Source organism: Octopus bimaculoides, chromosome 19 (assembly GCF_046866305.1).
Source record: "Octopus bimaculoides isolate indiv1 chromosome 19, ASM4686630v1, whole genome shotgun sequence".
Classification (NCBI taxonomy): Eukaryota; Metazoa; Mollusca; class Cephalopoda; order Octopoda; family Octopodidae; genus Octopus; species Octopus bimaculoides.
The window spans coordinates 4,027,766-4,047,527 of NC_142946.1; the positions used below are offsets into that span (position 1 = coordinate 4,027,766).

General features: G+C 40.0%; 1 protein-coding gene across 2 annotated transcripts in view; it reads left to right on the forward strand.

The window, feature by feature from the left end:
* The window catches only part of LOC106884058 (glutamate receptor ionotropic, NMDA 1), a 60,295-nt gene that overhangs the window by 22,211 nt on the left and 18,322 nt on the right, over nucleotides 1–19,762 (forward strand). For both annotated transcript variants that reach the window (XM_014935273.3, XM_014935274.3), the window contains exons 9-17: nucleotides 71–176; nucleotides 1,267–1,391; nucleotides 6,368–6,532; nucleotides 8,325–8,559; nucleotides 10,734–10,882; nucleotides 12,910–13,067; nucleotides 13,849–14,021; nucleotides 14,679–14,783; nucleotides 15,480–15,625. In XM_014935273.3, the coding sequence (XP_014790759.1) occupies nucleotides 71–176; nucleotides 1,267–1,391; nucleotides 6,368–6,532; nucleotides 8,325–8,559; nucleotides 10,734–10,882; nucleotides 12,910–13,067; nucleotides 13,849–14,021; nucleotides 14,679–14,783; nucleotides 15,480–15,625 (1,362 nt within the window). The remainder of the gene's footprint in view (nucleotides 1–70; nucleotides 177–1,266; nucleotides 1,392–6,367; nucleotides 6,533–8,324; nucleotides 8,560–10,733; nucleotides 10,883–12,909; nucleotides 13,068–13,848; nucleotides 14,022–14,678; nucleotides 14,784–15,479; nucleotides 15,626–19,762) is intronic.

Here is a 19,762-nt window from a genome sequence, read left to right on the forward strand (position 1 = left end):
TAGCAAAATATGTCGTTGACGTTGTTCTTATTGCTGTTGTCTTCAAACGTTGTTGTTTCCATTGGTTCAGGTTGTCACCATCCAAGAAGAACCATTCATTAAGAAGAGACCGATTCCTAAAGGTGAAGCCTGCGACTCAGAGGAGGTCTTTTGCCCACATACTGACAAATCAACAGGTGAGGAACCCAGTGAAGCCTAACTGTGTGTGTGTGTGCGTGATAGAGCAACTTTTAATAATCACTGGTTGATGGCATTTTAGTCTTTGGTCTACACAAGAAGGATAAAATGGCAGTACTTAGCGCCTGTTTCTGCTTCAAATCCTCCTGGGTTTTCTCTCTTTTACTTTCTCTCTTGGCACCAATTTTTTTTGTAAATGTAAAATTTTTTTTCATTTAGTGTCTACTTTTCTGCATGTGAAACATCTAGACATGAAAAATATGACTGTCTGTGTGTGTGTGTGTGTGTGTGTGTCTGTGTCTATCTCTCTCTCTCTCTGTCTCTCTTATTCTCTCACTCTCTCTCTTATTCTCTCTCTCTCTCTCTCTCTCTCTCTCTCTCTCTCTTATTCTCTCTCTCTCTCTCTTATTCTCTCTCTCTCTCTCTCTCTCTCTCTCTCTCTCTCTCTCTCTCTCTCTCTCTCTCTTTCTATCATGAACACACATGTGAACATCTTCACTCCCTTCTAGACCTACCATGTCTCTCCTTCCCTCCCATAAGGTCAGTGTATGCCTGTAGTGTGATCCCATTTTCTTCATTTTGTTTATGTCTCCCCTTCCAAGTTATGACCATGCAACACTATTCCATTGTAGACATCATCACCATCATCACCATCATCATCACCATCATCATCATCACCACCACCACCATCATCATCATCATCATCATCATCACCATCATCATCATCATCATCTTCCTCACCATCATCTTCCTCACCATCATCTTCATCACAATCATAGCTTTAACATCCCTTTTTTTCACAGCTGATACTTAATTTATTCTCCTCTCCTTCTCTATCTTGTTCCACCCTTTGTTTCTATATGTCACATGTTAGGGAATCAATTCAGGGGTCATGACCTTAACTTAGAGGTCATAGAACAATCCATACTTTATTTTAAATTTCAATCACCAGGTTTCCAATCTTGTTGCATGTCACCCTAACCAACCATAACCAGTTATGTCTATATTAAACTAATTAAATACAACGTGTTAATCAAATATAATATATACATTAATTAAATGTGTGCTGTTGTTTATTCTTTTCTGCAGGTAACCTCACAGAATACTGCTGTAAAGGTTATTGTATAGATTTACTGAAGAACCTTTCAACCCGGGTCAACTTCACATTCGAATTACACTTAAGTTCAGAAAATACTTATGGATCTTTTGAAAGAGTAGGTCCACAATTTCTTTTCATCTTCTATCCACACACACACACACACACACACACACACACACACCTGACAAGGGCTGATCTGAAAGGTAAAGAGGTGGTGAGGGGGGAATATATTTTGTCAAATGCACAGCAATTAGAACATTCTTATTTACAAAATCTGTCTGCAGGTGAGCGTGGCTTGGTGGTTAGGGGCGTTGGACTCATGATCGTAAGATTGTGGTTTCGATTCCTGGACCAGGCAACACGTTGTGTTCTTGAGCAAAACACTTCATTTCACATTGCACCAGTCCACTCAGCTGGCAACAATGAGTAAACATTGCACAGACAGGTGTCCCGTCCAGGTGGGGAATTTATACATCATGTAACAAGGAAACCGGCCCTTATTAGTCTAGCATGACTTGAGAAGGTAACCATTACCTTTATTTTTGTTAATCTGTCTATTTATCTCTCTCTCTCCTCTCTCTGCTTCAGTCCCACTTCCTGGTACCTTGGGAAAGTGTCTTACAGTAAAAGAAAACTGGTATTCCATTACTTACGACAACGAGGGTTCCAGTTGATACAATTAACGGAACAGCTTGCTCGTGAGATTAACGTGCAAGTGGCTGAGCACTCCACAGACACGCTTACCGCTTGACATACTTCTCAGGAAGATTCAGCGTGACACAGAGTGACAAGGTTGGCCCCCTTGAAATACAGGTACTACTCATTTTGGTCAGCTGAGTGGCCTGGAGCAACGTGAAATAAAGTGTCTTGCTCAAAGACACACGGTGCTGCTGGGAATCGATCTCACAACCCTACGATCGCGAGCCGAATACCCTAACCCCTAATCCATGCTCCTTCGCATGTCTTATAGTATAGCCCCAGGCAAACTACTGCCTGGTAGGTGAATTTGGTCAATGGAAACCATGGGCAAACCCATTGCGTGTGTGTGTGTATCTTTGTGTTTATCGTCACCCAAATAGCCGTTGTTGGATTGTTTACGTCCCTATAACGTGGAAGTTCAGCAAAATATAGGACCGCTTTACAAGGAGGGGAAAAAAGTTCCCAGCTTCACAAGTTACTGGTTTCAAAGATGACTTTGGAATATTTTAGTAAAAGCTTCTGTTGTGAAACTCCCTCTCATCTGAGTGACAACGAGTTGTTTCCCTTGGATCTACACTCAGAAAATTCCATTCTCAAGAAATACCTAAGAATAATCTTTTCTACTGAAAGCACAAAGGCCTCAAATTTGTGGGGAGGGGGACTTAATTTATCGATCTCAAAAGGATGAAAGGAAAAAATTAACCTCGGCGGAATTTGAACTCAGAACGTAGCAACAGGCAAAATGCTGCTATGCAATTCGTCCAGCGTGCTAACGATTCTGCCAGCTCACCACCAAATACCTAAGAATTACATAAGGACTTAGCGAGGGGGTTCTCTACACAGTCTTCCTAAATGCTAGAAATAGCAGCCAAATCTCCCTCAAACTGCACTTTTCCAGCTTAATAAAAGAAGGATACATTAGGAAATGTAGCCTTTGGTATATAACATCTGAATAAAAGACATGGTAGTCATAGCTGGAGGGCGTTTGGCCAACTCTGTATATATATATATATATATATATATATATATATATATATACACATATATACATATATACATGCATATATATATATACATACATGCTCAACATTAGCCTGGTGTTGGTGATGGTAGTTGTGATGGGGAATAGTAAATGGTGGTGGTGGTGGTGCCGGTGAAGGTGGTGGTGCTGGTGCTGCTGGTAGAAGCTTTAGTATGGGTGGTGGTAGCGCTAGTGGTAGATGTGCAAGTGAGGACGGTAGTTGTGTTATTATTATTGCTATACTGTTATTGTTATTCCTGCTGTTGTTTGTCCTATTTCTACCGTTCACGCAATGTTTACCATTCCCATCGCACCCACCACCACCCCCACCCCACACCACCACTACCACCACCACAGCCATCTCCCTTCCCCACCACACACACACCCTGATAAATGATACAGGAGGGACAATTCCGGAGACATCTGATGACGTTCTCTAACATTGCATCATTTATTTTCTCTTTAACCAATTCCTTGACATTCATCTCAGATTCCACTCGTCGGGGGACCCCCTCACAGTTCTAACAGCCCCTAACTGCATCGTGTGGTTCTTTTACCCCCTTTATTCTTGTCACAGCACTTCTCCTCCTCCTCCTCCTCCCTTTCTTCTCTTACTCTCCCCTCTCCCCCCACCACCACCTCTTTCTCTCTGTATTTACTTTACCAAAATCAGAGCAACGCTTTGCTTGCTTAGAAAATATCCCAGTTCATTTCTGCTCTGTCTCCGCCCTCGTAGAATCGGGTTTCAAACGAAATGAGAGCCAAAAAAAAACGTGTGTGACATGAGAAAGTCACATGAAAAGAGACAAAAGCATTGCCAATAATGAATGACTTGGAGGGGGGGGGGGAGAAAAAACAGCCCTCCCCCCCTCCCCAACTGGGCCTTTTCTTACCCAAAGCATTGTTATTATTATTAAGGGGGTTGCCTGGCTGTGGTATCCTATTCTATCACTGAGGTGTCTAATTATATACACAACATTCACCTGATTTATTATAACAGGTCCTTATATTGAAATAAGTCCACAAATTGTGCGAAGGCTTGGAAAAAAGGGCTGAGTGATGTATTTAGTTCAGGGTTCCCCAAAGGATGGGCCCTTTAAAAAAAATTATAAGGGTTTTGAAAGATAAAATCTTCATTGTCATCATCATCATTTTAACGTCCATTTTTCCATGTTTGCATGGGTTTGACTGAATTCTTTGAGGCAACATTTTTGGGGTCGGATACCCTTCCTGTCACCAACCCTCACCTATTTCTGAGCAAGGCGAGATTTTCCCATGGCCAGACATGTTTTTATGAAGGACAGGAAATAAAGGACACCACTTGTATGAGGGTGATACTCGTTTACAACTTACCCTTATGTCAAAGCAAAAAGACACACACATACATGTGTGTATGTGTGTATTTATACATATATATTACATTTATATGTGTGTGTGTGTGTGTGTATTTATATGTATATTTAGATAGATAGATAGATAGACAGATAGATAGATCATCATTTAGCATCCATTTTCCATGCTGGCATAGGTTAGATGGTTTGACAGGAGTTGGTCAGCTGAAGAGCTGCCCAGGTTCCATGTCTGTTATGGCATGGTTTCTACAGCCAGATGCCCTTCCTAATGCCAACCACTTTACAGAGATAAATTTATATGTATATATATATATATATATATATATACACACACACACACACACATATATATATATATATATTTGTGTGTTGTAAGCTTGTTTCCTCACAATACCACATGTCTCTGCTAAAGAATATGGCATTATATTTTCATATATGTTTTATGTGTGCGTGTGTGTGTGTGTGTGTGTGTGTGTATGCGTGTGTGTGTGTGTGTGGCTGCATTTGTAGTTATATATGTTAATCTAATCTACAAGTTTGACCTCCTTCTTCCTCTGTTTTTCTGCTAAAATTACTTCAGGAATTTGAAACTTTACACTTTAGAAACAAAAGTTAAAAATTATTATTGTTGTTGTTGTTGTTGTTATTCCCTGTTTTGCAAAGACATTCCAGAAACTCCACCCTAATGTATATGCCGTGCTTTAATCTACGCACCATGCGTACACGGTTTATACGCAATATATAGTCTACATGCTACACATAATCAGCACACCCAGAACCTGCATCCGTTCCCTTTGACTGCACACCTTTGACTGCACACCTTTGACTGCACACCTTTGACTGCACACCTTTGACTGCACACCTTTGACTGCACACCATTGTTGCTGACATTGTCAATAATCAACAAATTCAAGAAATGACAACAAAATCTCTCTCTCTCTGCTGTTGCAAAACATAACCACAGGCATTGGGTTTGTTGTTGCATAGCAACAGTGCTTTTGGTAGGACAACAACAAAGAAAGGTAGACAGACTGACAGGCCAACTGATAGACGAACAGACAGATAGGCAGGCAGGCAAGCAGGCAGACAGTATTCTTTTCTACTCTGGGCACAAGGCCTGAAATTTTGGGTGAGGGGGCCAGTTGATTAGATCAACCCCAGTATGCAACTGGTACTTAATTTATTGACCCTGAAAGGATGAAAGACAAAGTCGACCTCAGCAGGATTTGAACTCAGAACGTAAAGACAAATGAAATATCACTTAGCATTTCACCCAGTGTGGTAATGTTCCTGCCAGCTAACCACCTCGGGTAGACAATATTGGGAGTTCATCGACGCACCTCTAACACAACACCATTTTGGTACCAACCATTTCTCTTTGACAGACTATCTTTTGTCTTTCTTTATCAGTTTCACACAATCTAGGCTGCTTCAAACCATCTTAACTCTTTAGTATTTAAACTGGTCACATTCAGTTCAAACATCTGTTTTGTGTTCAATCCAGCCTGATCTGGCCTCTCACACCTACCCTACAATGTCATTCTAAAAATAAACAATCACATCTTTGAAATCTCAAAGCAGATCATGCATGATTGATTGAAAACAATGTGAGGTTAAGCATGGTTGATTGAAAACAATGTAAGGTCATGCATGATTGATGCATGTGCTGACATGAATGTGCATGTGTGTGTGTGTGTGCTTACGTGTGCTGTCCTGGATGTGTGTGTGTGTCTTTTTGTGTTTACCATTTTAAAGCAAAGGACTGAGTTATATTTTTTTCCATCAAAAAATGAACTTAACCATTTAATAACTAGAGATCAATAAATCAATACAACACTGGCATTGTCATGATTGACTGAAATCCCTTGAAGCTGATGCCCCAGCATGGCCACATTTCAATTACTAAAACCATAAAATAATCCTATATTGCACTTCTGAATGTTCTTTGGCATTTGTTCTTGTTGTCGTTATACATGGTGCTACCCCCTCAATATATTGTGTCCTTTTTTTTTTTTTCAGAGAAATGGTTCCTCTGATAAGAAGTGGAATGGTATGATAGGGGAGATGGTGTCTGGAGAAGCAGATATGATCATGGCACCCCTCACTATTAACCCAGAGAGAGCTCAACACATAGATTTTTCAAAGCCTTTCAAATATCAAGGCCTCACCATTCTAGTAAAAAAGGTAAGAGAACGGTTTGTCTGAGAGAGAGAATTGTTTCCTGGGAGTCTAAATTTATTTATTTATTTATGCACCCTTCTAAAGCCTAGCCAAGCTCATGGGCCCGGTTTCTATGGCGTATGTGTTCCCCCCAGGATGACTGATGACTTGTGTGGTGACTTTGTTTAACATGAATAAAGAGTTGTGCACTGTCAACCCTACTTTCTTGTCCATGACGACCTTTAGTCCAGTGGCAAGACCAGGTTAAGATGGCTAGGGATGGAGACGGTTGACCAAGATGTCTTACTAGCCTCATCTCGCTCTTTGCACCCTACAATGCATTGCTGCAGCTTATTTCTCCTCCATTGAGACATGAAGAGTTCTTCCACAGAGTCAACCCCAATCCAGTGTTCACAGTTAGAGTTAGGCTTGTAAATGCCCTTCAGATCCATTATAGGTTGTCAACCAGCTGTAAAAGGGCTTATCTCAAGGCTGTATTATTGTTGTCACTTCTAAGGAATATCTTGGAAACAGTTTTGGAGTTAGTCCTTTAGATTAGTGTATCCTAAATTGAGGTCCATATAAAAATTGCCTGGTTGCACATGGAAAGGTATCATCGTCATTTAACGTCCGCTTCCCATACTGACATAAAGTTTTAATTTGGATCACATTGAAGCAGGAAGTTTGTGACACAGAAGCAGGACCAGCTTAAGGCTGGTTGGTGGAGAGGTATGAAGATCAAAACTCCTCGTTTCTTCCTGGGGTCTTTAAATTTGACACTTCATGCTTCAGTGATTAATTCTTTCTTTCTCTTTGCTGATGGAAGGAAAAAATTTAAAACACACAACAAAAACATGAGAGAGAAAAGTCTTATCGTGACTTTTTATAAATGGAAGAACTACCCTCGGAAACATAAAAGTTGTGTGTGTGTGTGGTGTGAGGGTGAGGTAGGAGGTTACATCCCTTCACTCGAGGATGAAGTCATCCAGAAAATTTCCTCCTCCTCCTCCTCTCTAGTTTTTCTGTGAGAAACTCATGAAGATTGGGAAGAACTTTGTAGGAAAAGTTTGTTTTTTGTTTTTTTTGTTTATGTAAAAACCGCTTCCCTTGCATTTCACTGGGTCAGGGCTGCAGTTGGTGGTGGCGGTGGGGCAGGAAGGGCAGCGTTCCCAGCTCAAGGGTACACAACGCTGGGGTGGGGGGTGGCGGGTTTGCGAATCTGGAAATATTTTTTTTGCAGGATGGGACTTTAAGGAGTGGTTTAAGGGTACTTACTCTCATGTGAAAGAAAGAGAGACGGATGTAGTTGTTATTGTTTAACCCCAGGTCAACCAGTATCAAATGACATTCCGTCCTGTGACAATCCCATCATATTTGTTTTCCTAGACACAGTGTACCTAGGACTATATTATGTAATGTGTTTCAGGATGTTTTTTTTTGTTTGTTTTCTAAAGATAGAAGGGTGTGATTTGAGATAAAGTTGGCTGCTATTTCTAGCTGGAAGAGTGACCATATTGTGAAGGGGAAAGGAGTATGGGTGTTTGTGTGAGAGAAAGGGAGAAGGGTGGTAGTATGATGATACAAGGAGGGGGAGGAGAGAGAATGAGTAGGAGTAGAAACCATTTGCGACACCATCTGGTGTCACATTGAGGTGTCACACTAGGGCTACACAATGTGGAGACACACTGCAGTGCCACCCTGAGATACCACATTAAGGCGCCACCTTGTTGTGCCATACTGAAACCTCACCCTGTAGTGCCTCAATGTTTATTCCAGTCTGTTTGGTTACATTTTCCTTCTTTGTTTATGTTTTCAGACAAGAAAAGACTCGAGTTTGGCGTCATTCCTGCAACCATTTCAAGACACGTTATGGATCTTAGTAGGATTGTCAGTGCATGTCGTGGCACTGGTTCTCTATCTCCTAGACAGGTTCAGCCCATTTGGCCGATTCAAACTGGCCAAAAGTGATGACACGGAGGAAGATGCTTTGAATCTGTCCAGTGCCATGTGGTTTGCTTGGGGTGTTTTACTCAACAGTGGAATTGGAGAAGGTAACGACGGCACCAGCGGCGGCAGCAGCTGATGGCTTTTTATTATCAATCATTAATACTGTCATCAGTATTATCTTTCTTGTCATTGTCATCACCATTCTTCTCACTATCATCATCATCATCATCATCATCATCATCATCATCATCATCATCGTCATTGTTATCTTTAATGTTATCATCATCGTTTTGTTTATCAGCATTGATATTTGCATCACCATCATTATCATCTGAAGCATCACCATCATCATCATTGTCTTCTTCATCTTCATCCTTATCACCATTATTGATCCCTGCCATCATCACCATCACCATCATCAATATTATTGTTGTAGTCTCACCCTGATATTCAATAAACTCTTTCTCTGACCAAGGAAGTCACTTGGTGGTTACCTCACCTGCTAGAAATAATACCCAGATCTCCCTCAAAATCACCCCCTACTATCCAGAATATACATATACACACAACTATACATATGTGTGTGTGTGTGTGTATCTATCTATATATTTATAGATTTATAGCTAGATGGATGGATGGATGGATGGATGGGTAGACAAACAGACAGATGGATAGATATAACACACGTATAAATACATATATATGAGTGTGTGTATAAAGAATTATTTTTTACTCTAAAACAAATTTGCTACAATTATAACCCCAAGAGAGAACATGTGGTTCTAACAAATAAAGAATTGTGATTCTGACCTAGTTGGGTTTCACCAACTTCGGTAGCATCAGAACCACACATGTTCTTTTAATCATGATGTTTATTCTTTAGTCAATATCCCAAATATATCATGTGGTCTTGGAATGGTTCTTTGCCAATTAGTGTGAAAGTAAAATTAGTACAGCAGATCAGATAATTTCTATTAAATTCTGACTGTCAAACACAAAATTGCTTTTGTAGAAGGATATAAATATATATATATATATATATACATACATATATATATATATATATATATATATATATATATATATATACATACATATATATATAAATATATATATATATATATATACATATATATATATATATGTATATATATATACATATATATATATATATATATATATATATATATATATATATATATATATATATATATATGTAATTATTTTTTAATCAAAGCTGAAGGAGACTACAAATCCAAAGAGGATTCTATGCCAGTTAAAAATAGCTGTGGAACAAAATATTTGTATTCTACAGATTTGATATTTTAGCCAAAAACTCTCCAAATTAATGAGAGCATACATACATACATACATACATACATACATACATACATACATACATACATGCATGCATATACACATCATCATCGTCATCGTTTAATACCCACCTTCCATGCTGGCATGGGTTGAACAGTTTGACAGGAGCTGGTCAAGCAGAAGACTACACCAGGCTTCTGTGTCCATTTTGGTATGGTTTTTACAGCTGGATGTCCTTCCCAACATCAACCACCCCATATAGTCATGGCTTGGACCACACCATTCCCAGCTGATGCAATGGTGTGGTCCAACCCATGCCAGCATGGAAAGCCCACACACATATACACCTGTGAAGGCACATGGCTTAGTGGTTAGGGTGTTGTACTCACGATTGTGAGATCGTGGGTTCAATTCCCAGGCCAGGCATTGCATTGTGTTCTTGAGCAAAACACTTCATTTCACGTTGCTCTGTGATCATTTTGTCATCTGACATGTGGCACCTGTTGCACCTGTACAGATAGTGTCAATTTGATGGAGGGAGTGAGCTTATGTCTACACAAACATTTGGTCACTATAAACAAATCATCTGTGTGGCTGTTCGGTAAGAAACTGCCAAACTCCCATACATCATCTAATGACGGGAGAGTCCATCGTATATACACATATATATACACACACACAAATATATATATATGTATATGTACAAACATACACACAGACACATAAGATAGGTTTCCACCCAGTTTCCATCTACCAAATTTACTCGCAAGGCATTGGTCAACCCAGGGCAATAGTAGAAGACACTTGCTCAAAATGCCACATCGTGGTACTGAACCTGAAACCTTGTGGTTACAAGGCAAACCTCTTAACCACACAGCCACAACGACACCTGTTAAACGTCTCCGTTGTTTTACCTTCAAATTTTCTCCCTTCATTATCGTATTTCTCTTTTTCATCCCAGGTACACCCCGCAGTTTTAGTGCCCGTGTTCTAGGAATGGTCTGGGCAGGTTTTGCAATGATAATCGTCGCCTCTTACACCGCAAACTTGGCTGCATTCCTCGTATTAGACCGACCGGAAGCTTCTATTTCTGGAATTGACGATCCTCGTGTAAGTAACCATTTTGGTTTGATTCTGCAATAATTGGTGTGTTGTGAAACCATGTGAGGATTAAAGGATTAGCTCTGGAGATCGCTGGAGACACACTAATCCATCTACATGGCTCTGCATGTGTGTGTCTTTGTGTGTGTTTGTGTTTACTTCTCTGCTTCAGTGTATGTATGCGTGTGTGTGTTTGTGTGCATGATGTGTGTGTGTGAGAGAGTGTGTGTATGTGTGTGAGTATGTCTGCATGTATGTGTGTGCTTGTATGTGTGTGTATATGTGTGTGCATGTGTGTGTGTGCATGTGTGTATGTGTTAGTGTTTATATGTGTGTGTGTGTGTGTATCTGTGTGTGTGTGTGTGTGTGTGTGTGTGTGTGTGTGTGTCTCATGTCTGGCAGAAGCAACTGTAAATTATAGTTTTTGTGCTGAAAACTGTCGTCTTGTTACCATGGAAATAAGAAAAAGACGGGGAAAAAAAATGGTCATGAAGTGGGGGTGGGTGGAAGGGAAACTTGTGTTTCTTTAATTTGAAGATTGTCTGAAGAGAAGAGGAAGATGGAGACGGGGAGAGGAAGGAGAAGTGGTGAAGAGTGGTTTGAGAATAGCAAGAAGAGACAGTTTTGTAATAATTCTTCATGGCTGGCCATCATGTCATCATCATCATCATCATCATCATCGTCGTCATCATCATCATCACCCTTGGCATTGCTACTATCTTTATCATCTGCATTATCATCATCATCATCATCATTACCATCACCACCACCACCACCACCACCACCACCATCATCATCATCATCATCATCATCATCATCATCATCATCACCACCACCACCATCATCACCGTCACTGTCATCAACCTCATTTCATTAGTTATCTGTGTCAGGTCTGTCCAGCGATAAAGATAAGAGAAAAACACTGTTGCCATAGAAATGGCACCGAACAGTTCCATGACTACCAAAGAGTACACACAACACAAGTGAAGGGTTCTAATGTCTGTTTGTCCTTACTAATAACATTCGTTGCCCTGGGCCAGTCAGTCTGTCTGTGTGTCCACTAAACACTAGTTCAACGGTTCATATTTTGCTACGGACACTCTGCTGGGTCACTCTGTTCCACCCCCAGAGATATTTCTTTCTTTCTCATTTCATCTACCCACAAATAAGTACAATGAGGAGGTACAACCTACCAGAGTCAGTTTTATTTGGCAACATGCATCATGCTCTCACTAATTGTTTTAAGTGCCTCTGTAGATGTGGGTGGACATAGGCACCCTCTTGAAGGTCTGGCTTTTGACCCAGCGGAGCATCAAGGATGGACAGCTGGGGTGAGGGAATGGATATATATATTATATATATTACATATAAATACATATATACATATATATATATATATATATATATATATATATATATATATATATATCATCATCATCATCATCATCGTTTAATGTCCATTTTCCATGCTGGCATGGGTTGGACGGTTTAACTGGGGACTGGCAAGCTAGTAGGCTGCACCAGTTTCCATTCTGATTTTGCAAAGTTTCTACAGCTGGATGCCCTTCCTAACGCCAACCACTCTGAGAGTGTAGTGGGTGCTTTTTACGTGCCACCAGCATGGGAGCCAGTCAGGCAGGCCTGGCATCGATCATGTTCAGGACTGCCTGACTGTCTCCCATATATGTGTATATACATACATATATATATATATATATAGAGATTGGAACCTGGTACAGCCTTCTGGCTCGCCAGTCCTTATTCTAACTGTCCAACCCGTCCATTAGCCTTGCATTTTCAAAAACCTGTGGAATTGAAAACAAATCCCTTACTTGAAAAACAGGTAGGGATCAGTGACCGGAAGGGTATCCAGTTGCAAAACAGTGCCTCAATATTATGTATTCATCTAACCCATACTAGCTTTAAAAAAATGGACATAAAATGAACACACACACACACACGGAGGTGTTTACCATTTCTGTGACCCCTGTAGAAATGTCTGGCATTTATTTTTCTCTTGTTTGTTTCCATTTTAGCTTCGAAATCCCCAGGAAAACTTCAAATACGCCACAGTGAAGAAGAGCGCTGTGGAAATGTATTTCAAAAGACAAGTGGAATTGTCCACCATGTACCGGACAATGGAGACACGTAATTACAACACTGCAGAGGAAGCTATTGATGATGTACGGAAAGGGTATGTTGTTTGGAACTATCCACTGTTGAAGATAGGGGTGAGAGGGTTGGGTACCTATAGAGACAGTCACACAGATATATATGCTCATAGATACATGTACTTCAAGATATATATAGGCATTCCCATATAGATAGCAACACATACATACAGAGACATAAACACACTAAACACATACACACACAAATACATAAATGCATGAGAGAATTCAGGTATGCGCTCTTGTATATGTATGTGTATATATGTGTGTGTCTGTTAGGAGCCCATGAAACTTCAAGTCACATGGAGCCAAATCAAACTCTTGAATAATACATAGACACACACACACACACACAGATACTTCTACACAAATGCATATCTGCTGTTTATTGCATAAACACAGATATATGTGATAATATTCAAACAGCTGCCTAATGTTGAAATAATACAACATATACCTGTTATATTCCCAGCATCAATTGTCAAGCAATGTTGGGGGACAAACACAGACACACAAACATATACATACATATGTATATATACGACAGGCTTCTCTCAGTTTCCATCTACCAAATCCATTCACAAGGCTTTGGTCAGCCCGAGGCTATAGTAGAAGACACTTGCTCAAGGTGCTACGCAGTGGGACTGAACCCAGAACCATGTGGTTGGTAAGCAAGCTATTTACCACACAGCCACTCCTGCACCTATTTCATCTGTTTTACGTAATTAAAACCTAATTAATTGTCCAAGCTTTGTTGTGAGATTTTCAATCCTTAACCAAATTCTGTTTCCTTTTGTTTTGCAGAAAACTTCAGGCTTTTATTTGGGATTCTTCCCGTTTAGAATTCGAAGCCGCAAATGATTGCGAATTGGTCACTGCTGGAGAACTGTTTGGACGTTCTGGCTACGGCATCGGTCTCAGGAAACACAGTCCCTGGACACAGGAGATATCGTTATCTATTCTCAGTTTCCATGAAAGTAAGTCGCTTTGAAAACATGACATGTGGTGATGTTGTGGTCAGTATTCAGCTTTGACTGTGTCTTTGCAGAGTTTGGGTCAGTACTTTAAGGGTTCTACAACCCTAAAATATTTGTGTTGTTGTTGTTAAGTCCACATCTGCCATGACTGACCATTCCCATCAGCAATGGCATAATCCAGCCATGATCCTCCAGTCTTTATTCAATGTCTCCTTCTCTTTTTAAAATTGTAGAGTGTAATTTGAGGCTGCTTTGGCATCTATTTCTGTATGGTCACGTGACACATAAAGGTTCTCACTTCAGCTCACATTGCTGTTGGTCGCGGCGATGGTGATGGGTGTGTGTTTCATATTAAGGGGTTTTAAGTTATTCATCCAAAACATTTTCATGTACCAGCAACCATAAAATCCTGTTCATCAATTATGGTAAACACCATTCTTTGCTGAAGGCAGAATCACTGATGCATTATTAGACAAAATGTTTAGCAACATTTCCCCTGACTCTTGATAAAGTAAAGTACCAGCCCACCCACCACCCACAAAATTTCTTGCCTTGTACGAATGTGAGAAATTACTGTTGCTGTTGTTGTTATCAAGTGTTTGCAAAAGAATTCTAAATGAATGTCTTGTTTCATTTTTTTTTTTGTTCCTGTGTCAGGTGGCTTTATGGAGGACTTAGACTCCAAGTGGATCTTAGTAGAAAGCCATAATTGTCCAGAGAGGGACTCATCACCAGCCACACTCGGACTCACCAACATGGCAGGTAAGATACAAACATCTTGATGTTACATGGGGTTTCTTGGCTAATTTGGACAGTGAATTTGTTTCAAGGAACGTGACCATCTGGATATGTATCGTTGTGTATATGCGTGTCAGTCATGTATGACCAGCATGGAAGGGCATCCAGCTGTAGAAACACTGCCAGGTCAGATTGGAGCCTGGTGTGACCTCCTGGCTTGCCAGTCCCCAGTCAAACCGTCCAACTCATGCCAGCATGGAAAACGAACGTTAAACGATGACGACGATGATGATGATGATGATATATATATATAATATAAAAGGATAAAATTGTTAAAAATTTTATCACTGGCCAGCATATAAAAACAAATAGACCTATTAAGGTGAAATCTTAGCTACAATTATAATTAAGGGCATAGAAAAAATTCTTGCCTCTATACTAAAAGGAGACGCTAAACCATTGGACCATATGATATTTGATGTGGTTCAATGATTTAGTGTCTCCTTTCAGTATATAGACAAGAATTTTTTCTATGCCTTTAATTATAATTGTACATATATATATATATATATATATATATATATATATATATATTAAGTAGGTGTGTGTATGCATACAAGCATGTATATATGTGTGTGTTTATCTTTCTTCTGTGTCAACCTTATTTCCATGTCCCCTTTCCTATGTATTCTACCTGGTGTTGCTAATGTCCATTTGCAGGTGTGTTTATGATGGTTGCTGGAGGTATTGTAGCTGGAGTACTACTGATCTTTGTGGAAATATTATACAAACGGCATCGGGGCATGAAGGAGAAAGAGCTGGAGTTAGCACGCAATGCTGCGGATCGATGGCGCGGAAATATTGAGGTCAGTCTTTTTTTAACCTCTCTCCCCTCTATCTTTTTCTGTCTCTCTCTCACTTTGTCTCTCTTCTTCCCAGAGCTATATACACCAAACCTAATTATCATTCACATAGCTCCATGTACCCCAGAAAAACAATTTACCAAAGATTAAATAAAGCCAAAAAGCAAACCCGATTGTAGCACAGTCTGATGAAGGCTTATAAGCCGAAACTTTGAAGTGACCATCACACTTCTTCTGGTAAAAGTTTAATAAACATAAAGTACTGAGTAATTCTTCGGCGTACACTTAAGTTGTTTCTATATATAACTTCCCGTAAAAGCAAACATTAATACACACACACACACACACACACAGCAGTTAATGGAATCATGACAGTTATTCTACATCATTACAGAAGGGTATTTACATATCAACTCATTGCACAACAGAGTAACTATCACGGTGACCTGACAAATTGCATGAATCCTACACAAAGAACCTATCATTAGTTACCACTGATTCTTTCATCCTATCGTATTGATGCTCTGCTTTATGATATTGAGTACTCTGATTCTCTTTCATTACTACTAGTAATGTGTGTGTGTACCTATGTGTGTGTGCGTGTGTGTATATACACCGCTAGTCACAATCCACTTCCATTCCTGTCCTGATTGCCATTCTTTGCCATTTTGACCTGAATTGCTTAACTAAGTCCTCTTCCTATTGTTGCGGAGGCTTTCCAAACAGCCTTTTCTGACCTCTTTGATTCCACTCAGCGCCTGCATGGGTCTGTGAATCTTGTGACATGTCTGGCCTAGCTTATGGCATTCTGCTCCCTTCTCAAATAATCTCATTTCAAACATATATATATATATATGTATATAAAACCATTGTTTTTCCTGTGTCATTTCTTTTCCTTTCATATATATATAAATGCATTTATATATATATATATATATATATATATATATATATATATATATATATATATATATATATATATATATGTAGCTGTTATTCTATTAGAAATCATCTACAAGAGATTCTGACGGCGTTTTACTCCAAGATTAGGCAACGTCTATCAAATCACTACAACAACAGACATGTGCAGAATATTACAATTCTAATTTGGTATAAATTGTGAATGACTCTGAGACAATGTAGACATTACATAGCCACGTGGGTGGTGGATGGGGGTGGAGGTGTGTGTAGAGGTGGTGGAAGGGGAGAAAGAGAGAGAGAGAGAGAGAGTGGCCCTTCATCTTGAGGAAATGGGACAATGTAGTTTGTGAATGTGTTTTATAGAATAAGTCAATAGAATGTCTGTTGTAGATTAAGACAAACGGATCAAAACCACAGACAACGATGGAATTGGTAAACTCATCAACATTGGCATTCCAGAAGGATTAAAGGGAAGCAGACAACCACATACACACATTTACATACACACACCCACATACGGGCACATGTACACACGTGCATACTCACACACTTCCAACTGCAGATAGCCACACATATGTCCATACACACATGCATGCATGTATGTGCTCACATACACATTCATGCATAGCCACATGTTTCACATCCGTGTAGATATATACACATGTATACACACATTCACACATTCTGGTATGTCTACGCATACACACTGACTACAGTCATGACGCTGATATCATATTGATGACGATGATGATGATGATGATGATGACGATAGTAGTCGTGGTGGTTATCTTCGTTAATGTGGTGGTGATGATGATGATGACGATGATGATGATGATGATGATGATGGTAACAATAGTAATAGTGATGATGATTGTAGTGATGGTAGTGTATGCGTGTGTCCATGTGTAATGATGGTAATGGTGGTGGTGGTGGTGGTGGTGGTGACAATGATGAGGATGATGATTACTCTGATGATTGTGATGAGGATGATGCCAGTAGTGGTTATGAAGGTGATGAGGACAGTGAAGAGGAGGATTGTAGTGGTGGTGGTGGTGGTAGTAGTAGTAGTAGTAGTAGTAGTAGTAGTAGTGTAGGAATGATGATGATGATGATGTTAATGATGATGGCGATTGCAGTGGAGTGGTGAAGATGATGACGATGATGATGTTGATGGTGATCAGATGTTACCATTTCTTCCCAATTTCTGTATTTGCTTTCTACTTTAACACAGCAGCCACACCCCCACCCACATTCCTCCCCCCCACCCCCACCCCTGCACTGTTCCTTTCTTTCTTAAGGATTAGTTTGTAGTCTCTAACAGGATGTCTTTTTGTTGTCTTTTTTTTTTTTTTTACTTTTGTTCAGAGTGTTTGTATCCTTGCAGATGGTGGGAGTGTGTATTATTGCTGGGTGTCCTGTTGACAGAAGGCCCTTTTCACATATGAAAACCAGATGTGTGTAAATCTGCAGTTGTTACAAGTGGATTGGTGGTGGTGATGGTCATAATGGGAGAGGATTCTTTTTTCTGTCTTTTGTTTTTTTTTACTAGAAGTAGGAGTGTGAGTGATTTAGAGGTGGGGTGTCAATTACGAGACAGAAGGAGGTCAGGGGGCAAGGTGGGGGTTTCAAGGTCAAACTTATTAAACTGTTGCCTATTGAATGCCTGTTGTAATACACACACACACACACACCCTTATATAATAATCTGGTCCTTTGTGTGTGTGGTGAGGGGGTAAGCCAGTCTTTAGTTGAACCCCAACTGTTGCAAGGAGTACAATGGGTGTGGAGCTCTTGTTCTACATTGTACAACATGTATCTGATGTCAATTAGATAAGACCAGCTACTTAATTATACATTGTTAATGTGTTTGCTCAGACCCTTAACGACCTTCAGTAGCACACTCACAAAAACCCCGTTAACACTTTTATTAGAGCAGCCCATTAATATACCTTATTTACACTTGACAGATATTTGTCCTCATCTTGTTTGTTGTTAACACAGCGTTTCGGCTGATGTACCCTCCAGCCTTCATCAGGTGCCTTGGAGAAATTTCGAACCTGGGTTCTCATTCCTAAGGTGGTTGACAGGGCTCAGGGTGAAGAGCCACTGCTATAATTAGTCAGTGTGTGTGCATGTTAGAAGATAAACATGTTGTTGTATGACCCTCAATCAGCCCTCATTAAACAGCAGACCTCTGATCAAAGACATTCCAGCCTTGACCATCAAGTAGTATATCTATTACAGTATTATGCCGTGTGTCCTTCCTTCATAGTGTGTGAGTCGAAAGAACTTTTGCTGCTCTTTCTGGCATGTCCAACGACTATGAAGATAACCCTTGCTTAACATCACAGCCAAAGGTGACATCACAACTTTCATGTGGTCCCTATTATTCTGATATCTGATACTCCTTTAGCCATTGTGTAATATCAAAATTACATTGATATTCCCCTGGTCAGCTTCATAGTCAAAGATAATATTACAACTGTCATCTACACTTCCTCACCCTAACCCTAAAACAATGTGGGGTAGCCATGTACCCTTTCTCTGCTTGTCCCTTTCTCATACTTCAGTCTTACAAATCCTGGCATAAATACATCTCCTCTCCTCAAATACTGCCTCCCCAGATAATAACGGAAGCGTTTTCCTTTTTTTTCCCTTTTCTTTTCCAATCCCGTAACTTATCTGGCAACCTCAATATTGCTGGTGGCACCGAAGTGTGCGGAGTACACACTGGCACTTGGGTGGGCTTCAAGCCATAGAAACCATGCCAAAGCAGACACTGGAGTCTGTCACAGCCCTACAACTCACCAAAACCTGACAAACCCTCTAACCCATGACGGCACGGAAAACAGATGTTAAACGATGACGGTGATGATCATGACAACAACGGCATCAACTATGATGATAACAAGAACAATGATGATGACAGAGACAATGATGACGGCAACAGTGATGTCAGCAAAAGCGATGACAATGATGACGATGACAACAATGATATTCATCTGGATAACTCCTGAGACAAAGCTGATGTCTCAACTGTCATGTACTCCTCCTCAATATCACATTCTGATATCCGATACTCGTTTATTTTACTCCTTGCATAATATCAACATGAAGTTGATACTCTTTACCAGGTCAGATCACAGCAGGAGTCGACAAGAAACTTTTCTGGGACAATTCTGGCTTTTTTGTGACGCAGGTTTAGGCTCTGTGTGTGCA